Source organism: Bombina bombina, chromosome 3, assembly GCF_027579735.1.
Source record: "Bombina bombina isolate aBomBom1 chromosome 3, aBomBom1.pri, whole genome shotgun sequence".
Lineage (NCBI taxonomy): Eukaryota > Metazoa > Chordata > Amphibia > Anura > Bombinatoridae > Bombina > Bombina bombina.
In genome coordinates, this window is record NC_069501.1 from 248,717,799 (window position 1) to 248,733,867 (window position 16,069).

The 16,069-nt window shown below is 42.5% G+C and overlaps 1 protein-coding gene across 5 annotated transcripts in view; it reads left to right on the forward strand.

Moving 5' to 3' along the window:
• The window catches only part of MYO1C (myosin IC), a 567,598-nt gene that overhangs the window by 492,114 nt on the left and 59,415 nt on the right, over positions 1 to 16,069 (forward strand). For all 5 annotated transcript variants that reach the window (XM_053706236.1, XM_053706241.1, XM_053706239.1 and 2 more), the window contains 4 exons: positions 8,331 to 8,399; positions 8,513 to 8,597; positions 11,769 to 11,928; positions 12,130 to 12,213. In XM_053706236.1, the coding sequence (XP_053562211.1) occupies positions 8,331 to 8,399; positions 8,513 to 8,597; positions 11,769 to 11,928; positions 12,130 to 12,213 (398 nt within the window). The remainder of the gene's footprint in view (positions 1 to 8,330; positions 8,400 to 8,512; positions 8,598 to 11,768; positions 11,929 to 12,129; positions 12,214 to 16,069) is intronic.

A 16,069-nucleotide genomic window follows, 5' to 3' on the forward strand; every position in this document is an offset into this window, starting at 1 on the left:
TATCTGGCCCGCAAAGTGCGTTCCCTACATTCATCTCAGATTTCACATGCAGCTCCCCTTGGCACTACTAATCCTCCCGCAGGAGGGGCCCTTTGGCCGCCAGATTTTGCTGATCAGTTACAAACTGCGTTTTCTGCAGCCTTCAATGCCTTACCACACCCTGCTAAGCTCAATAGAAAGGTTAAACATAGCTATCCATCCCAGGGGTCATCTACTCCATTGGATGTTTCTGACAGGTTATCCGCTGATGAAGATGACTCTGACTCTTCGGAGAACGCTCTTTCTGGGTCAGAATCGGCGACATCTAGACCTCCGTCTGCGGAGGAGCCAGACTTTAAGTTAAAAATGGAGCATTCGCGCTTTCTGCTGAAAGAGCTGCATGCTACGTTAGAGGTGCCTAAACTAAATAGGGTTTACGAGGACAGGGTGGTGCCTCAAACCTTCCCGGTCCCTGTTAAGATGGCTAATATTAAGAACGAATGGGAAAAACTTGGATCATCCTGTTCCCCCTCTACTTCTTTTAAAAAAACTGTTCCCCGTTCCGGACTCGCAGCTTGAGCTGTGGGAGGCCATTTCTAAGTTGAATGGTGCCATCTACACACTCGCTAAGCAAACAACTATCCCGCTCAAAGATAACTCTTCATTCAAGGAGCCCATGGATAAAAAATTGGAGTCCATGTTGAGAAGGATGTTTTAACTCACGGGGTTCGTTTTTCAACCGGCAGCGGCAGTTGCATGCGGTGGCTGGTGCGGCAACTTACTGGTGTGACGCTCTGTTAGCTATGGTCAAGGTGTAGACTCCCCTCGAGAAAATACAGGATCGAATTAAGGCCTTAAGGGTAGCTAATTCATTCATCTGTGATGCAAATATGCCGATTATTCGCCTAAATACCAAGACATCAGGTTTTTCTGTTCTTGCCCGTAGGGCTCTGTAGTTAGTCGTGGTCTACTGACATGACTTCCAAGACTAGATTACTATATCCCCCGGTTCAGGGGAAGGTTCTTTTTGGCCAGGGCCTAGACTCTATCATATCCACGGTCATGGGTGGCAAGGGTGCCTTCCTACCGCAGGATAAGAAGAATAAGTCGAAGGGGTCTACTTTTCGTCCCTTTTCATTTGGACAAATCTCAACTGCAGCAGCCTGCCGTGAAAACCGAGCAGTCCAAGGGATCTTGGAAGCCAGCTCTATCTTGGAACAAGGCCAAGCAGAGCAAGAAGCCCGCCGAGACAAAATCAGCATGAAGGGGCGGCCCTCGATCCGTCTCAGGCTCGCGTAGGGGACAGACTATCTCTTTTCGCGGAGGCTTGGATAGGAGACGTTCAGGACCCTTGGGTTCTAGAGGTCATCACCCAGGGTTACAGGCTAGGATTCAAGACTCATGCACCCAGAGGCAGATTCCTCCTGTCAGACCTATCATCAAGACCAGGGAAGAGAGACGCCTTTCTAGAGTGTGTGAGGGATCTCTCCTCTCTCCGAGTAATCGTTCCAGTCCATCTAGCAGAAAGAGGTATGGGGTATTATTCAAACCTTTTCATGGTCCCAAAAATGGAGGGCACGTTTCGCCCGATTCTGGACGGTCCTATCGTTAAAGATGGAGACGATCGGGGGCGGAGCCTACAGCTGTTGCGGAAGGACGTATATGTGAAGAGCTCCTGATTCCTACTTGGTTTTAACTATATTTTTTCTCAAAAAAAATCATAATTTTGTTTCTGACATATTAAAGTGCCCTGAAGGTACCCTAGAGGAGTCGGTGAGACACAATCGCATAGACTGACCTTCCTATGCTCCTCAGCTAGACCGCATTGAAGCTGACCACATGGCAAGCAGGCCTACTCTGTGACTCAGTTACTCTGTGTTGTCGAGGCTGCCGCACATATAACCCCCCCCCCCCCCCCCCGGATTTTTGTATTCTGATTCTGGGTTATTAGCAACACAAAGTTGTTGCCCTTATTCTATCTCTAAGAACCACCTCATCATTTTCAATAAGACACCTAAAAATAGTACTGCCTTGGGCAATCGCGATGACAGAGGCAATTATACTGGAGCTCAGCAAGCTCCTTGAATTTCACCAGGCAGCCTTCACAGAAATGCTTCATGAAGCCTGCAGCTCGATCTGGGAAGCTATACATAAGGGGTGCAACAGAGGAGCATCAGATGGGGAGCTCCGTATGAACGGCGAGTTTTTGGGACCCCAGCACTCACCATATTTTGCCCCTCACCATCGCGATGCAGAAGCAGACCAGCAATCCTCTTGGAACTACTTACAGACTGCGGGTGCACTCCGGACCTTCTGGGATCAGCCAGAGCAGAACGGCGGCAACTCAGATCCAGTGGCCCAGATTGGGGAGGTAGAGCCCAGACATAACCTTCTGTACCCAGTTGAGGCCGCGCCACTTCCAATGCCAAGCGGAGTTGATGGACAGCTCCAGAAGATACGAAGTGCTGCAAAGCTGACACGCCGGATCGATATTGGTGAGGCAGAGGCTTTTGGAGCTCAGCATGTCGGGCTGTACGGGGCAGCTGTTTTCCCGTTGGACTGCACTGACTCTCTATGGGATCTGGACCCATTAACGCCCTGTAGGGAAGAAACCCGATTCCGGCAAAATGTGCTGCCCTTCCTCTTAACCCATATGGCTCCCAACGCATCATCCACCGAGCAGCTGGAAACGGGACCTATACATACCCGAAAGGACATGCTGCTGAAACCTGGATGCCTACTTCTCTTTGTGACAAAGGCTCTCAAGGTTGGTGTTGGCTGATCACAGCGACTCTTAGCTCACATCTTGTGGAAAGAGGGCTCTGACCGGTGAGAGACTGACTGCTTCCCAGATCCTGGGGGAAGTAATAATTACCCGCTTGACTACAGTAATCTCTCTATAAGGATTGTTCCCCAGACGTGTTTTGCCAACCATCTGCGGTGGGACAGTGAACTGATTGGGGTGTTCTTTTTTAACCTCCTCTGCCATTTATTAAAACATCCACGTAGGGGGCTACTGAGCCTGATGTCTAAGAATAATATAGGAATAGAAGTTAATGCTAGTTGATTTCATACATTGTTTAATATGTTGCATGTTGATGCTTGCTACAGAGCACCTAACTAATACTAGTGATTACCTAAATTCATTAGAAGGGACTAAATATGGTGCTCATTTTATTCATTAGTTGTTTATCCTTGACAGGCTGTTGCCAGGTCCCTGTTACCTATAAATTGAATGTTCCAGTTAAGGATGTCCCTGAATGTCTTTGATGAGTAATCTGCAGGTTGGAACCTACTGTTAGAAATTTTTCACATCTTCGCTAACTATGCATAGGAGATCGTTCCCCTTCCTACAGCTTATTAAGGCATAGTATATACTAACATAGTTTTATTGTAACCTGTCTTAGTAATTAAAGGGGCTAATGCTATTTATACAGTCTTTACTACAGATTATCTAGCCTTATATTGACTGCTTAAGTGTTTAGGGGTTGATAGGATGAATTGTCCCATGGACATCGTATGCACCCCTTGAAGCTTATGGTAATTATCCACCTGAACTCTGTAATACTGAATACAATTTTGTTAATTGGAAGCTTTTTGTCTCTCTCCAAGCTAATACAACATGTGAAGATGATCTGAAAATATAAATCGGTGGCCAACCTGTAGACTATTATTTTATGAATTAAAACGCAACATCCCCTTTACTGAATAGTTTTATAGACCTATGCCCTGTAATGAATGCAGTTGCTTAATCAGAATTTATCTTTATTTTAATGCTGTGGAAGGTGCTGGTTTGGCTCCGCTTTAGTCCATAACTATTCCATTTATATCTATACATATGTTACTAATTTTAGCTCTTCTCCTATTGCAAGCACAGCTATTGTTGCTGCGCTGCCGACAACCAAGGTAGTACATTATGTGAACAGCTAAATGCCTTGTCCCCAGACCATACATGAGACACTCTCCAGCTTACACCAAGGTGAATCATCTAAATTACCCTCAACCCTAGATAACCCTTTCCTTATAAAGACTAATTGTATATGGAGTCAGCAAGCCCAGTAATAAGAAGCTCCTTCAATGAGGTGGTCCAAATTTTTAATTTGTCAATATTTTAAATCTTTACATTTCCATACTATTAATTGTTATTGTATATAGTTTCAGGGGTCCAAAAGTGGCCCACCTGGTTGTATTATCTCTCCCCCAAAGTTCCCTATCCTGTCATAAAACCCTTTCTAAGGGGCCCAAGAGTGGCCTCTTGCTGTCACTGTGGGAAAACAGTCTATCTGGCATCACTATATTTTGAGGGGATACACTTTAATAGAAAACTTGAGGTTTATTTTACTTTTACATTCAGGTGAATTGTAAATTGTTACTGTCTTTTCTGGAATTGTGGTATTGTTTGCCTGTTTTGTTCATTTTACAGCCTCAATAAAAAAATAGATGGAGACGATCAGGTCTATTCTGCCCCTAGTTCAAGAGGGACAGTTCATGACTACAATAGTTTTGAAGGATGCTTACCTTCACGTCCCAATCCACAAGGATCACTTCAGGTTCCTAAAATTTGCATTTCTGGACCAACACTTCCAGTTTGTGGCCCTACCATTCGGTCTGTCGACTGCCTCAAGAGTCTTTTCGAAGGTTCTGGGAGCGCTGCTTGCGGTGGCGAGAACCTGTGGTATCGCAGTGGCCCCTTATCTGGACGACATCCTTTTCCAGGCTCCGTCCTGCAGTCTCGCGGAGGACCATTCGAGGGCTCTTCTCCTTCAATCTCATGGATGGAAGATAAATGTAGGAAAACGTTCTCTGGTTCCTAGCAACAGAGTGAAATTCCTGGGTATGATAATAGATTCCATATCCATGAAGATGTTCCTGACAGAGCAGAGACATTGCAAGATTGCGTCCAGCTGTCTTGCCCTTCAGACCTCCTAAAGGCCATAGGTGGCCAGGTGTATGGAGGTTATTGGACTCATGGTATCCAGCATAGATGTCATTCCATACGCCAGGTTCCATCTCGGACCTCTTCAGTTATGCATGTTGAGACAATAGAACGGTGATCACTCAGATCTATCCCAACAGATCTCTCTGGACAAACAAACGATGGAATCCCTCTCTTGGTGGATCAGTCCGGGACAACTGTTTCAGGGGACATCCTTCTTGAGACCATCCTGGGATATTGTGACCACGGACGCAAGTCTGTCAGGATGGGGAGCTGTTTGGGGTGCCAGGAAAACACAGGGCAGTTGGACTCGAGGAGTCGATTCTACCAATCAATATTCTGGAACTTCAAGCGATATTCAACTCTCTGAGGGCTTGGGGCCCCCCTGGGGTCATTCCGATTAATCAGATTCCAGTCGGACAACATTACCTCAGTGGCTTACGTCAACCATTAGGGGGGAGCGAAAAGCCCTCTAACCATGAGCGAAGTTTCTCGGATTCTGGAGTGGGCAGAGACCCACAACTGTTCGCTATCAGCGATCCACATTCCGGGTGTGGACAACTGGGAAGCAGATTTTCTCAGCAGACAATCATTTCATCCAGAGGAATGGTCTCTCCATTCCGAGGTGTTCCAGGAGATCTGCAACAGATGGGGGACGCCGGAGATCGATCTCATGGCGTCCAGACTCAACTTCAAGCTACCCAGATACGGGTTGCGGTCCAGGCATCCCCAGGCAGAGCTGAAAGATGCCTTAGCGGTGCCTTGGGAGTTCAACCCAATTTACATTTTTCCACCGTTGCCACTTCTACCTTAAGTAGTGGCCTGCATCAAGCAGGAGCAAGCTTCGGCTATTCTGATCTCTCTGTTGTGGCCACGGAGGACGTGGTTCGCGGATCTGGTGGGGATGTCGTCATCTCCTCCATGGAGGTTACCCTGTCGCAGAGATCTGCTGGTTAAGGATCCCTTTCTACATCAAAATCTTGATTCTCTAAGGCTGACTGCGTGGAGTTTGAACGCATAGTCCTAGCCAAGAGGGGATTTTATGAGAGAGTCATTGATACTCTCATTTAAGCTAGGAAACAGGTCACTCGTCGCATCTATCACAAGGTGTGGAGGAACTACCTGTCCTGGTGTGAGGAACGTGGATATCCCTGGCATAAGGTTAGGATATCCAGGATTCTGTCTTTTCTCCAAGATGGGTTGGATAAGGGTCTTGCCGCCAGTTCCTTAAAGGGACCGATTTCGGCTGTATCTCTACTGTTACAGAAGATGCTTGCGAAGCTTCCTGATATTCAGTCCTTTGTTCAGGCTCTGTCCAGGATCAGACATGTCTTTCGAAATTCTGCTCCGCCTTGGAGCTTAAACTTGGTACTTAAGATGTTGCAGAGGGCTCCGTTTGAGCCTATGCATTCACTTGACATTAAAATTCTTTCTTGGAAGGTTCTTTTCCTACTGGCTATAGCATTGGCACGCAGAGTGTCTGAGTTGGCGGCCTTGCAATGTGATCCTCCTTACCAGGTTTTTCACGCCGATAAGGCTGTTCTTCACACTGGGTTGGGATTTCCTTCCCAAGGTTGTGTCGAATCGTAACATCAATCAGGAGATAGTAGTTCCTTCCTTGTGTCCTAATCTTTCTTCTTCAAAGGAAAGTTTGCTTCATCATTTGGATGTGGTTCGAGCCTTGAAGTTTTATCTTCAGGCCACGGAGGACTTTAGACAGACTTCGTCCTTATTTGTTGTGTATTTGGGGAAGCGTAAGGGGCAGGGGACCTCTTCCACTTCGCTATCTTTTTGGTTGAGGAGCATTATTCGCTTAGCCTATGAGAGACTGCGGGACATAAACCTCCTCAGAGGATTACGGCTTACTCAACTAGGGCTGTGGCCTCTTCATGGGCCTTTAAGAATGAGGCCTCTATGGAGCAGATTTGTAAGGCGGCTACTTGGTCTTCCTTACATACTTTTGCAAAATTTTACAAATTTGATGTGTTTGCTTCGGCAGAAGCAGCTTTTGGGAGAGATTTTGCAGGCTGTGGTGCCCTCAGATTAGGGTCCGCCTTCTTTTACCCTCCTGTTTTTTTTTTATTCAGTGTCCTCTAGAGCTTGGGTATTGTTTCCCAAAAGTAATGAATGAAGCCATGGACTCTCCTCCCATTAAAATGGAAAACATAAATTATGCTTACCTGATAATTTCATTTCCATCTGTGAGAGGAGAGTCCATGGCTCCAGCCCGTTTCTCCGGTGGGCGGACCTAAATTTTGTTTTTGTTCTTCTGGCACCATTTATACCCTGATATTTCTCCTACTGTTCCTTGTTGCCTTGGCAGAATGACTGGGGGTGAGGGGAGTGGGGGGAGGAGTATTTAAGCCTTTGGCTGGGGTGTCTTTGCCTCCTCCTGGTGTCCAGGCTCTTATTTCCCAAAAGTAATGAATGAGGTAAGCATAATCAGGTAAGCATAATTTGTTTTTATTACATATTTGCTGTGAAGAACAGGAAATGCTATTTCTGCAGATACAAATTCAGGTTTGCGAACTACAAAACCAATAATTTGTGATACTATCTTCAAGATGGAGAAATTGCCCAAAATCTGACAGAAACCTCTGGGAGAGCATGACATTGTGAATGGATTAATGGGATTCATTTACCAAAAAAATAAACATTACCGCCATGAATATACAGCATCTCACTATAGAATTTAAACTAATCTATATTTCAGGATGAGCACTCTTTAGATTATAATGTATCTTAAATAGAAACTATAGTTTAGATAGTAGAAATCATTTCATTTAAAAAAAAATGTAAATTTAAAAAAAAAATCTGATTTTTTTATTTTTATATTATTAATTTTTATCCACCCTGCTTGAAACAGCATGCTCTCTCTGAAACATGACATTTTAATTTTGACTTCAGAGTTCCTTTAACTTCAGAGATCCTTTAACTTCAGTGGTCCTGGTTTTCACATTTATTCATAACCGATTTCCTAATTTTCTTTATTTCTGAACAATATTATGTGCATTACAAAAGTACTTGTATATAATAGGTTATGCAGTAATCCACTTCTAGATCTTGTCATTGTATGAATAAAAATAGCAACACATTTCTATAAGTTAAATTTGTGTGCCAGTGTTTTACTGTATTTCTCTTCTCTGAACAAGTATTGTTAGTCAGCAGTTTTTCTGTCTTTAATAAGAAAACTTGCAGTGTCTCTTCTATGTAAACAAAATATTGTGCTTGATTACAATCCCTTTGAGAATTGTGTGTAATGTTTTGTTTCTATAGGAAACTATGATTAGTCCTGTAGATAATAAAATAATAACTTTATACTTTTTAAAAAAATTACTTGACTCTTTTTTTTTTTTTTTTCTAAAGGATTGTAATCGACCACATTGTGTCTAACGTTTCATTCTGTTTCTTTCAGCCACGTTTCTCCAGGCCAGATGGAGGGGATATCACCAACGTCAAAACTTCCTACATATGAAACATTCAGGTATGTGCTTTGTTTTGCCTTGGAAAATATCTTGCAGTGAGGAAGGGGGGGAGGGATACCATCTTGATTCCATGTGAACTATTAATAAAACTTTTTTATTACATTTTAAATAGCCATACGAATCCAGTCTTGGTGGCGCGGAACAGTTGGTCGTCGAAAAGCTGCCAAAAGAAAATGGGCCGTGGACATAATAAGAAGGTTTGGATTGACAATACAACAATGACATTTTGACAAATTGACAAATGTAATGGAACTTTGATGCCTTTTGGAACATATCTTAAAACATTTAAAGATCCAAAAGTATATATATCTCAACTTTTATAGTGTGTGTGTGTACATATATAATGTATGTAATTCTTAAAGAACCTGCAAACACAGTACCTAAGTAATGTCAAAGAAAACTGGAATATAGTTGTGATACAATCTCATATGTTTCAGCAGCTGTATGCAACGTGTAATTACAAAACATTTAGCAATTCATATGCTATTCTAATGGATTTAAGATTTCATATCACTAAACATTCTTTATATTTTACTGTGAGGCAGCTATACTGAAATATTGACATATATATATATATATATATATATATATATATATATACATACAAAGAGAGAAGCGCTCTACCAGGAACAAACAGCAGCTCATCAGCTAGTTCTATGGCGATTTACCACCCAGGAGCAGCCTCTTTTAGACCAGTGTGCTTTTCACAGAGGAAAACTTTCCTAAATTATATCAGTCTGATCCCGCCAAGTAAGGTCGGTCCAGCCCTGAAATACCAGGCAATTCTCCTCTGAACAAGGAACATGATACACTAAACACTAGCTGATGAGCTGTTGTTCATTCCTGGTAGAGAGCTTCTCTCTTCGTATGCAAATTAATTTGACCCTAGGGAGGTCTCCCTATGGGGGAAACCAGACATGGACTCCTTGCCCAGTGTGCTTAGAGGAATGTGGCTGCACCTCACTGACGAGGCCCATAGGAGGCCGAAATGATCGTCTGGGGTTGTCATGTTCCTTGTTCAGAGGAGAATTGCCTGGTATTTCGGGGCTGAACTGACCTTACTTGGCGGGGTCAGACTGATCTACTACAGGAAAGTTTTCCTCTGTAAAAAGCACACTGGTCTAAAAAAGGCTGCTCATGGGTGTTAAATTGCCGTAGAACTAGCTGATGAGCTGTTGTTCATTCCTGGTAGAGCGCTTCTCTCTTCGTATGCAAAATATATACAGTATCCCACAAAAGTGAGTACACCCCTCACATTTTTGTAAATATTTTATTATATCTTTTTATGTGACAACACTGAAGAAATGACACTTTGCTACAATGTAAAGTAGTGAGTGTACAGCCTCCATAACAGTGTAAATTTGCTGTCCCCTCAAAATAACTCAACACACAGCCATTAATGTCTAAACCGTTGGCAACAAAAGTGAGTACACCCCTAAGTGGAAATGTGCAAATTGGGCCCAATTAGCCATTTCCCCTCCCCGGTGTCATGTGACTCGTTAGTGTTACAAGGTCTCAGGTGTGAATGGGGGGAGCAGGTGTGTTAAACTTGGTGTCATCACTCTCTCTTACTGGTCACTGGAAGTTCAACATGGCACCTCATGGTAAAGAACTGGCTGAGGATCTGAAAAAAAGAATTGTTGCTCTACATAAAGATAACCTAGACTGTAAGAAGATTGCCAAGACCCTGAAACTGAGCTGCAGCACGGTGGGCAAGACTGTACAGCGGTTTCACAGAACAGGTTCCACTCAGAACAGGCCTCGCCATGGTTGACCAAAGAAGTTGAGTGCACGTGCTCAGCGTCATATCCAGAGGTTGTCTTTGGGAAATAGACGTATAAGTGCTGCCATCATTGCTACAGAGGTTGAAGGGGTGGGGTGTCAGCCTGTCAGTGCTCAGACCATATGCCGCACACTGCATTAAATTGGGTCTGCATGGCTGTCGTCCTAGAAGGAAGCCTCTTCTAAAGATGATGTTTGCTGAAGACAAGCAGACTAAGGACAAGGATTACTGGAACCATGTCCTGTGGTCCGATGAGACCAAGATAAACTTATTTGGTTCAGATGGTGTCAAGCAGGTGTGGCGGCAACCAGGTGAGGAGTACAAAGACAAGTGTCTACAGTCAAGCATGGTGGTGGGAGTGTCATGGTCGGGGCCTGCATGAGTGCTGCTGGCACTGGAGAGCTACAGTTCATTGAGGGAACCATGAATGCCAACATATACTGTGACACACTGAAGCAGAGCATGATCCCCTCCCTTCGGAGACAGGGCCGCAGGGCAGTATTCCAACATAACGACCCCAAACACACCTCCAAGATGAACACTGCCTTGCTAAAGAAGCTGAGGGTAAAGGTGATGGACTGGCCAAGCACGTCTCCAGACCTAAACCCTATTGAGCATCTGTGGGGGAGCATAAGGTCTCTAACATCCCCCCAGCTCTGTGATGTCGTCATGGAGGAGTAAAAGAGAACTCCAGTGGCAACCTGTGAAGCTCTGGTGAACTCCATGCCCAAGAGGGTTAAGGTAGTGCTGGAAAATAATGGTGGCCACACAAAATATTGACACTTTGGACCCAATTTGGACATTTCCACTTAGGGGTGTACTCACTTTTGTTGCCAACAGTTTAGACTTTAATGGCTGTGTGTTTAGTTATTTTGAGGGGACAGCAAATTTACACCGTTATACAGGCTGCACTGTGGGGATAAAAGAAAGTATTTAATTTCATAAGATATGTATTTTAGTTGTAGCATTCCCTATAACCTGTTTGTTTCCTTAAAAGGACAGTCTAGTCAAAATTAAACTTTCATGATTCAGATAGGGCATGCAATTTTATCAAATTTTCTTTGTTCTCTTGGTATTCTTTGTTGAAAGCTAAACTTAGGTAGGCTCTTATGCTAATTTCTAAGTCCTTAAAGGCTGCCTCTTATCTCCGTGCATTTTTATTTTTTTCACAGTTAGACAGTGCTAGTTCATGTGACCCATATAAATAACATTGTGCTCACTCCGTGGAGTTATTTGAGTCAGCACTGATTGGCTAAAATGTAAGCCTGTCAAAAGAACTGAAATAAGGGGGCAGTCTGCAGAAACTTAGATACAAGGTAATCACAGAGGTAAAAAGTATATTAATACAACCTTGTTAGTTATGCAAAACTGGGAAATGGGTAATAAAGGGATTATCTCTCTTTTTAAACCATAAAAAATCTGGAGTAGACTGTCCCTTTAAATTTGCAATTTTAGTCTAAAACACATAGCTCAGTGGTTGTATATAAATAGAAATATATGGCTATTATTACCAGGCTGTTTAGAATTTATAAATAAGATTCCACCATTAAATCAAGTTATATTAAGTTCCTTCAATCTCATTTAGGTTTATCAAGGGTTTCATTTACCGTAACTATCCGCGCTGCACAGAGAATGAGTACTTCCTTGATTATATCCGCTACTCCTTCTTAATGACTCTGCTTCGGAATATACCAAAGACTGTGTTGGACAAGTCCTGGCCAGTGCCTCCGCCATCATTAAGAGAGGTGAGTTAGTGCAAGATTAATATACATATATAGAAACCCCAAACGCTTATTTGCAAAAGTTTTCAACACCTTATCCTTATTTAGTAATGTGGCTTACCAAGAAGTGTGCAGAGCAAAAAACTTTTTAGCATAAGAAAAATCTAAAACCATAAACGACTGTTTATTTATTTCCCCCCTATAAAACTTTTTTTTATCCTGTAGGCCTCAGAGCTCCTGCGAGAGATGTGTATGAATAATATGGTGTGGAAATACTGCAGGAGAATCAGCCCCGAATGGAAACAACAGGTATCTAATTTGATGCATTAGAGGTGCAACTTCAGAATCTAGACTAATGCGTCTACACTAAGTTTGTAGTACTAACTTGGTATATGTTGGTTTTAATAAATAATAGTTTACTAACACTGGCCTTCATCTCAAATCTATGCTGTCATTTTCATACAGATAGCATAGCTGAAAGGGATATTCTGTTTTGCAAACATCTTTGCAGTTCCCATCGTTATGCAGTGTTTCAGTGGAGCATAACAGGTTAAAGGGGCAGTATACATCAATTTTCACATAACTGCATGTAATAGACACTACTATAAAGAATAATATGCACAGATACTGATAATAAAATCCGGTGTCAAACCTTTCAAAAACTTACTTAGAAGCTCTCAATTTAACACACTTAATGAGATAAGCCGGGGACACCCACTGAGAGGGGCTGATAGCAGAAGCTCCCCCTTCCCTGCATATGAAAAGACCCATTATACAAACAGAAGCCGTCTGAAGTCTGTATACATCAGTATACATCAGTATACATCCAAAACTTTGGGGTTTGGTTAGGAGCCAGGTGGGCTATATAAATGGATCATCAACAAAACATTTATGCAAAGAAAAATCTAGTGTATAATGGTCCCTTTAAGCAGGAATAAAAAGTTTTGGATTTCTGAATAGTTTGGATTTTAGAATATTTGCATCTTTAAAATGGGACAGTTTAGAGAGGGGATGAAAACATATGTAAACATCAACTTATGTAATTTAAGCAATATTTACATGTCATAATAAATCTTATATATGTAAACTAAAAGTAGTTGTATATATGTTTTAATACTTTTGTATACATAGTACCCTCAGAAAGATAGTAAGTACTGTAATCAGAATAGTAATATTTGTTGTTAAAAATAAATATAGACTACTATTTGCATTTTAGAACACAAAAAACAAACCAAAGAGACAGATAAGATTGTGACTTACAGGCAGGGAACAATAGTATTTTTTGATGATTTTATTTTTAAAAATATTAAAAAGTTTGGATTTCAGAATGTTTGGATTTGGTGATTTGTACCTGTAGTATAGTATTAACACCACTCGACCATTTGTTTCTGTACATAACTTTTATTAAATTCTGTTAGGTAAAATACAGCAGGCACTAGCACTGTATAGACAGGCACAGCAGGAATAGAGGAAACCATCAGACGCGCATCATGCAAACTGCATATTATCAGTGACTGTTTAACTTATTTAATGACATCTTGCCTACCAATTAATTAATTAGCCAATTCAGTGCACTTATATTTTAATTACAGGGACAGTAGAGTCATAATTAGACATTCATGATTTAGACAGCATACATTTTCCTTCCTTAGGGAGAGTCCACGGCTTCATTCCTTACTGTTGGGAAATACAACACCTGGCCTCCAGGAGGAGGCAAAGACACCCCAGCCAAAGGCTTAAATATCCCTCCCACTTCCTCATTACCCCAGTCATTCTTTGCCTTTCGTCATGTTTGGAGGTGGCAGAAAAGTGTCAGAAGATTCGGAGAGTCCTGAAAAAGGGTATCTGCCCTTCGAGATAGGACTGGAGTTTTAAGTAGTCATGTCAACCTCTCAGTGAGAGTATTGATAAAAATTAGAGTCTGGAGATGCAGGGAAATGTTTTTCTGCGAAACCATCCAGACTACTGCTAACGGCTCCTAAGCAATCGGTGTTGACGAGTTTCACTGCCTGCTTTCTCTCACTCAAGTCCATGTCAGGACCGCTGCTATAAGACTATCACACTTGAGAGGCTGTGTTCTGTTCCACAGCATGGATCCTGGAGGTAAGATTGTTTCAATTTTTACACATAAAATGCTATAACAGGGTCACAGTGTGGCTCCTTTATACCTTGATAGGATCCAGGGTTAATATCCTCTGAAGGGGGTTTATTGAACAGTTGGGGTTAATTAACCCTTTAAGGACACAGCTTTCTGTTTGCTCAATTGTTTTATGACGGAAAAATTCCGTCATATGTCCTTAAGAGGTTAATCAGTGTATTAATTATTTACATGCTGCTTTGTGTACTTTTTTTCCTGGGCTGATAGATACTGTGTGTTTTTGGCTGGAACAAACAAGTTTCATTTTAAGTTTCACTTTCGTTTTTGAAAGTGTTGCACAGATCCTATTACTTGCTGTACTTGTAATAACAGTGGCAGTACTGTCTTGCACTCCATGTGACCGGGTGTGGTCTATGTTCATTTCCTCCATTCCGGCTGAGACTTGAACCTGAGGAGAGAGTTTCCTCTGTTAACTGTCTGGGTCTAGGAGGTGGTGAGTGCCCCAGCCATTGGGAGTATAAAGGTGCAGTTTTCTATAATAATTTTTTTTTTTTATTTGTGTCGTCTTGTGGGTAGAACCTGAGCTATGGAGAAATCTGATATGTTAAAAGGTACTCCTTCTTCTGTTTTAAATCATACCTGTTTATATTGTGAGGAGGCTGTGGTTTTTCCGCCCACTCAATTATGTTCTACATGCCTTAACACAGTTGTAAAATCTAAGAAGGGAACCAAGCCTGCTAAGGCTCTTAGTCCCTCTGAGCCGTCAACTTTTCAGGACTCGATGCCCCATGAGATTGCTACCCTTGCTACATTATCCACTCCACATGCAGTTCCCCGTAGCACATCTAATCCTCAATCCGGGGTGGGGGCTTCTTCCTGCGGACTTTGCCGCGCAGTTACAAACAGCGGTGTATGCAGCCCTCGGTGCATTACCTCGATCTAACAAACGCAAGAGAAAGGTTAAACATAGCTCTCCTGACCCAGAGTCATCTAAATATTTATCGGATTTAGCTATTATGTCCCAGTTATCCGATGATGAGTTAATCTCTGTAGCTTCAGAGGGTGAACTTTCTGGGTCGGAGTCCTAATTTAGACAGTGATTTAAGAAGACAGGAAAATTCCTTTGACTTTTCCTGTGCCGTTTAATATGGCGAACATTATTAAGAACGAATGGGAAAGAGTTGGTTCTTCCTTTTCCCCCTCGTCTACTTTTAAAAAGTTGTTCCCGGACTCTCAACTGTATTTGTGGGGGCTCCATTCCTAAAGTGGATTGTGCTATCTCTACGCTTGCGAAACGTACTACTAAATGTACTACTATACCTCTTCTTTCAGAGAGCCGATGGATAAGAAAATAGAAACCTTTCTGAGAAAGATGTTTCAACTAGCGGCTGTTTCAGACGCCTGGTTCAAGGACATACAGGATCCGTGGGTCCTGGAGGTGGTATCTCAGGGATACAAGATAGGCTTCAATTCTTATGCGCCATAGGGCAGATTCCTTCTCTCGAATCTGTCTAAAAGACCAGAAAAGAGGGATGCCTTTCTGCATTCGGGATCTGTCCTCCTTAGGAGTTGTTGTGTCAGTGCCTATCGAAGAAAAAGCTTTGGGGTTTTATCCAAACCTCTTCGTGGTCCCAAAGAAGGAGGGAACTTTCTGCCCAATTCTGGACCTAAAGTGCTTAAACACATTTCCCAGTGTCCCTTCTTTCAAGATGGAGACGATAAGGTCCATCCTTACTTTAATTCAGGAAGGCCAGTTAATGACCACTATAGATCTAAAGGATGCTTACCTTCATGTTCCAATCCACAGGGAACACTTTCAGTTCCTGAAGTTTGCATTCCTGGACCAGCACTTCCAGTTCATTGCCCTTCAGTTTGGCCTGGCTACTGCTTCAAGAATCTTTACAAAGGTTCTGGGGGCTCTTCTAGCCATTGCCAGAACTCAGGGTATTGCAGTAGCCCCATACTTAGACAATATTCTGGTGCAAGCATCATCCTTTCGACTTGTGGAAGAATTCTCGGTGTCCCTTCTCAGTCTTCTTCAATCACATGGATGGAAGATAAACTTGG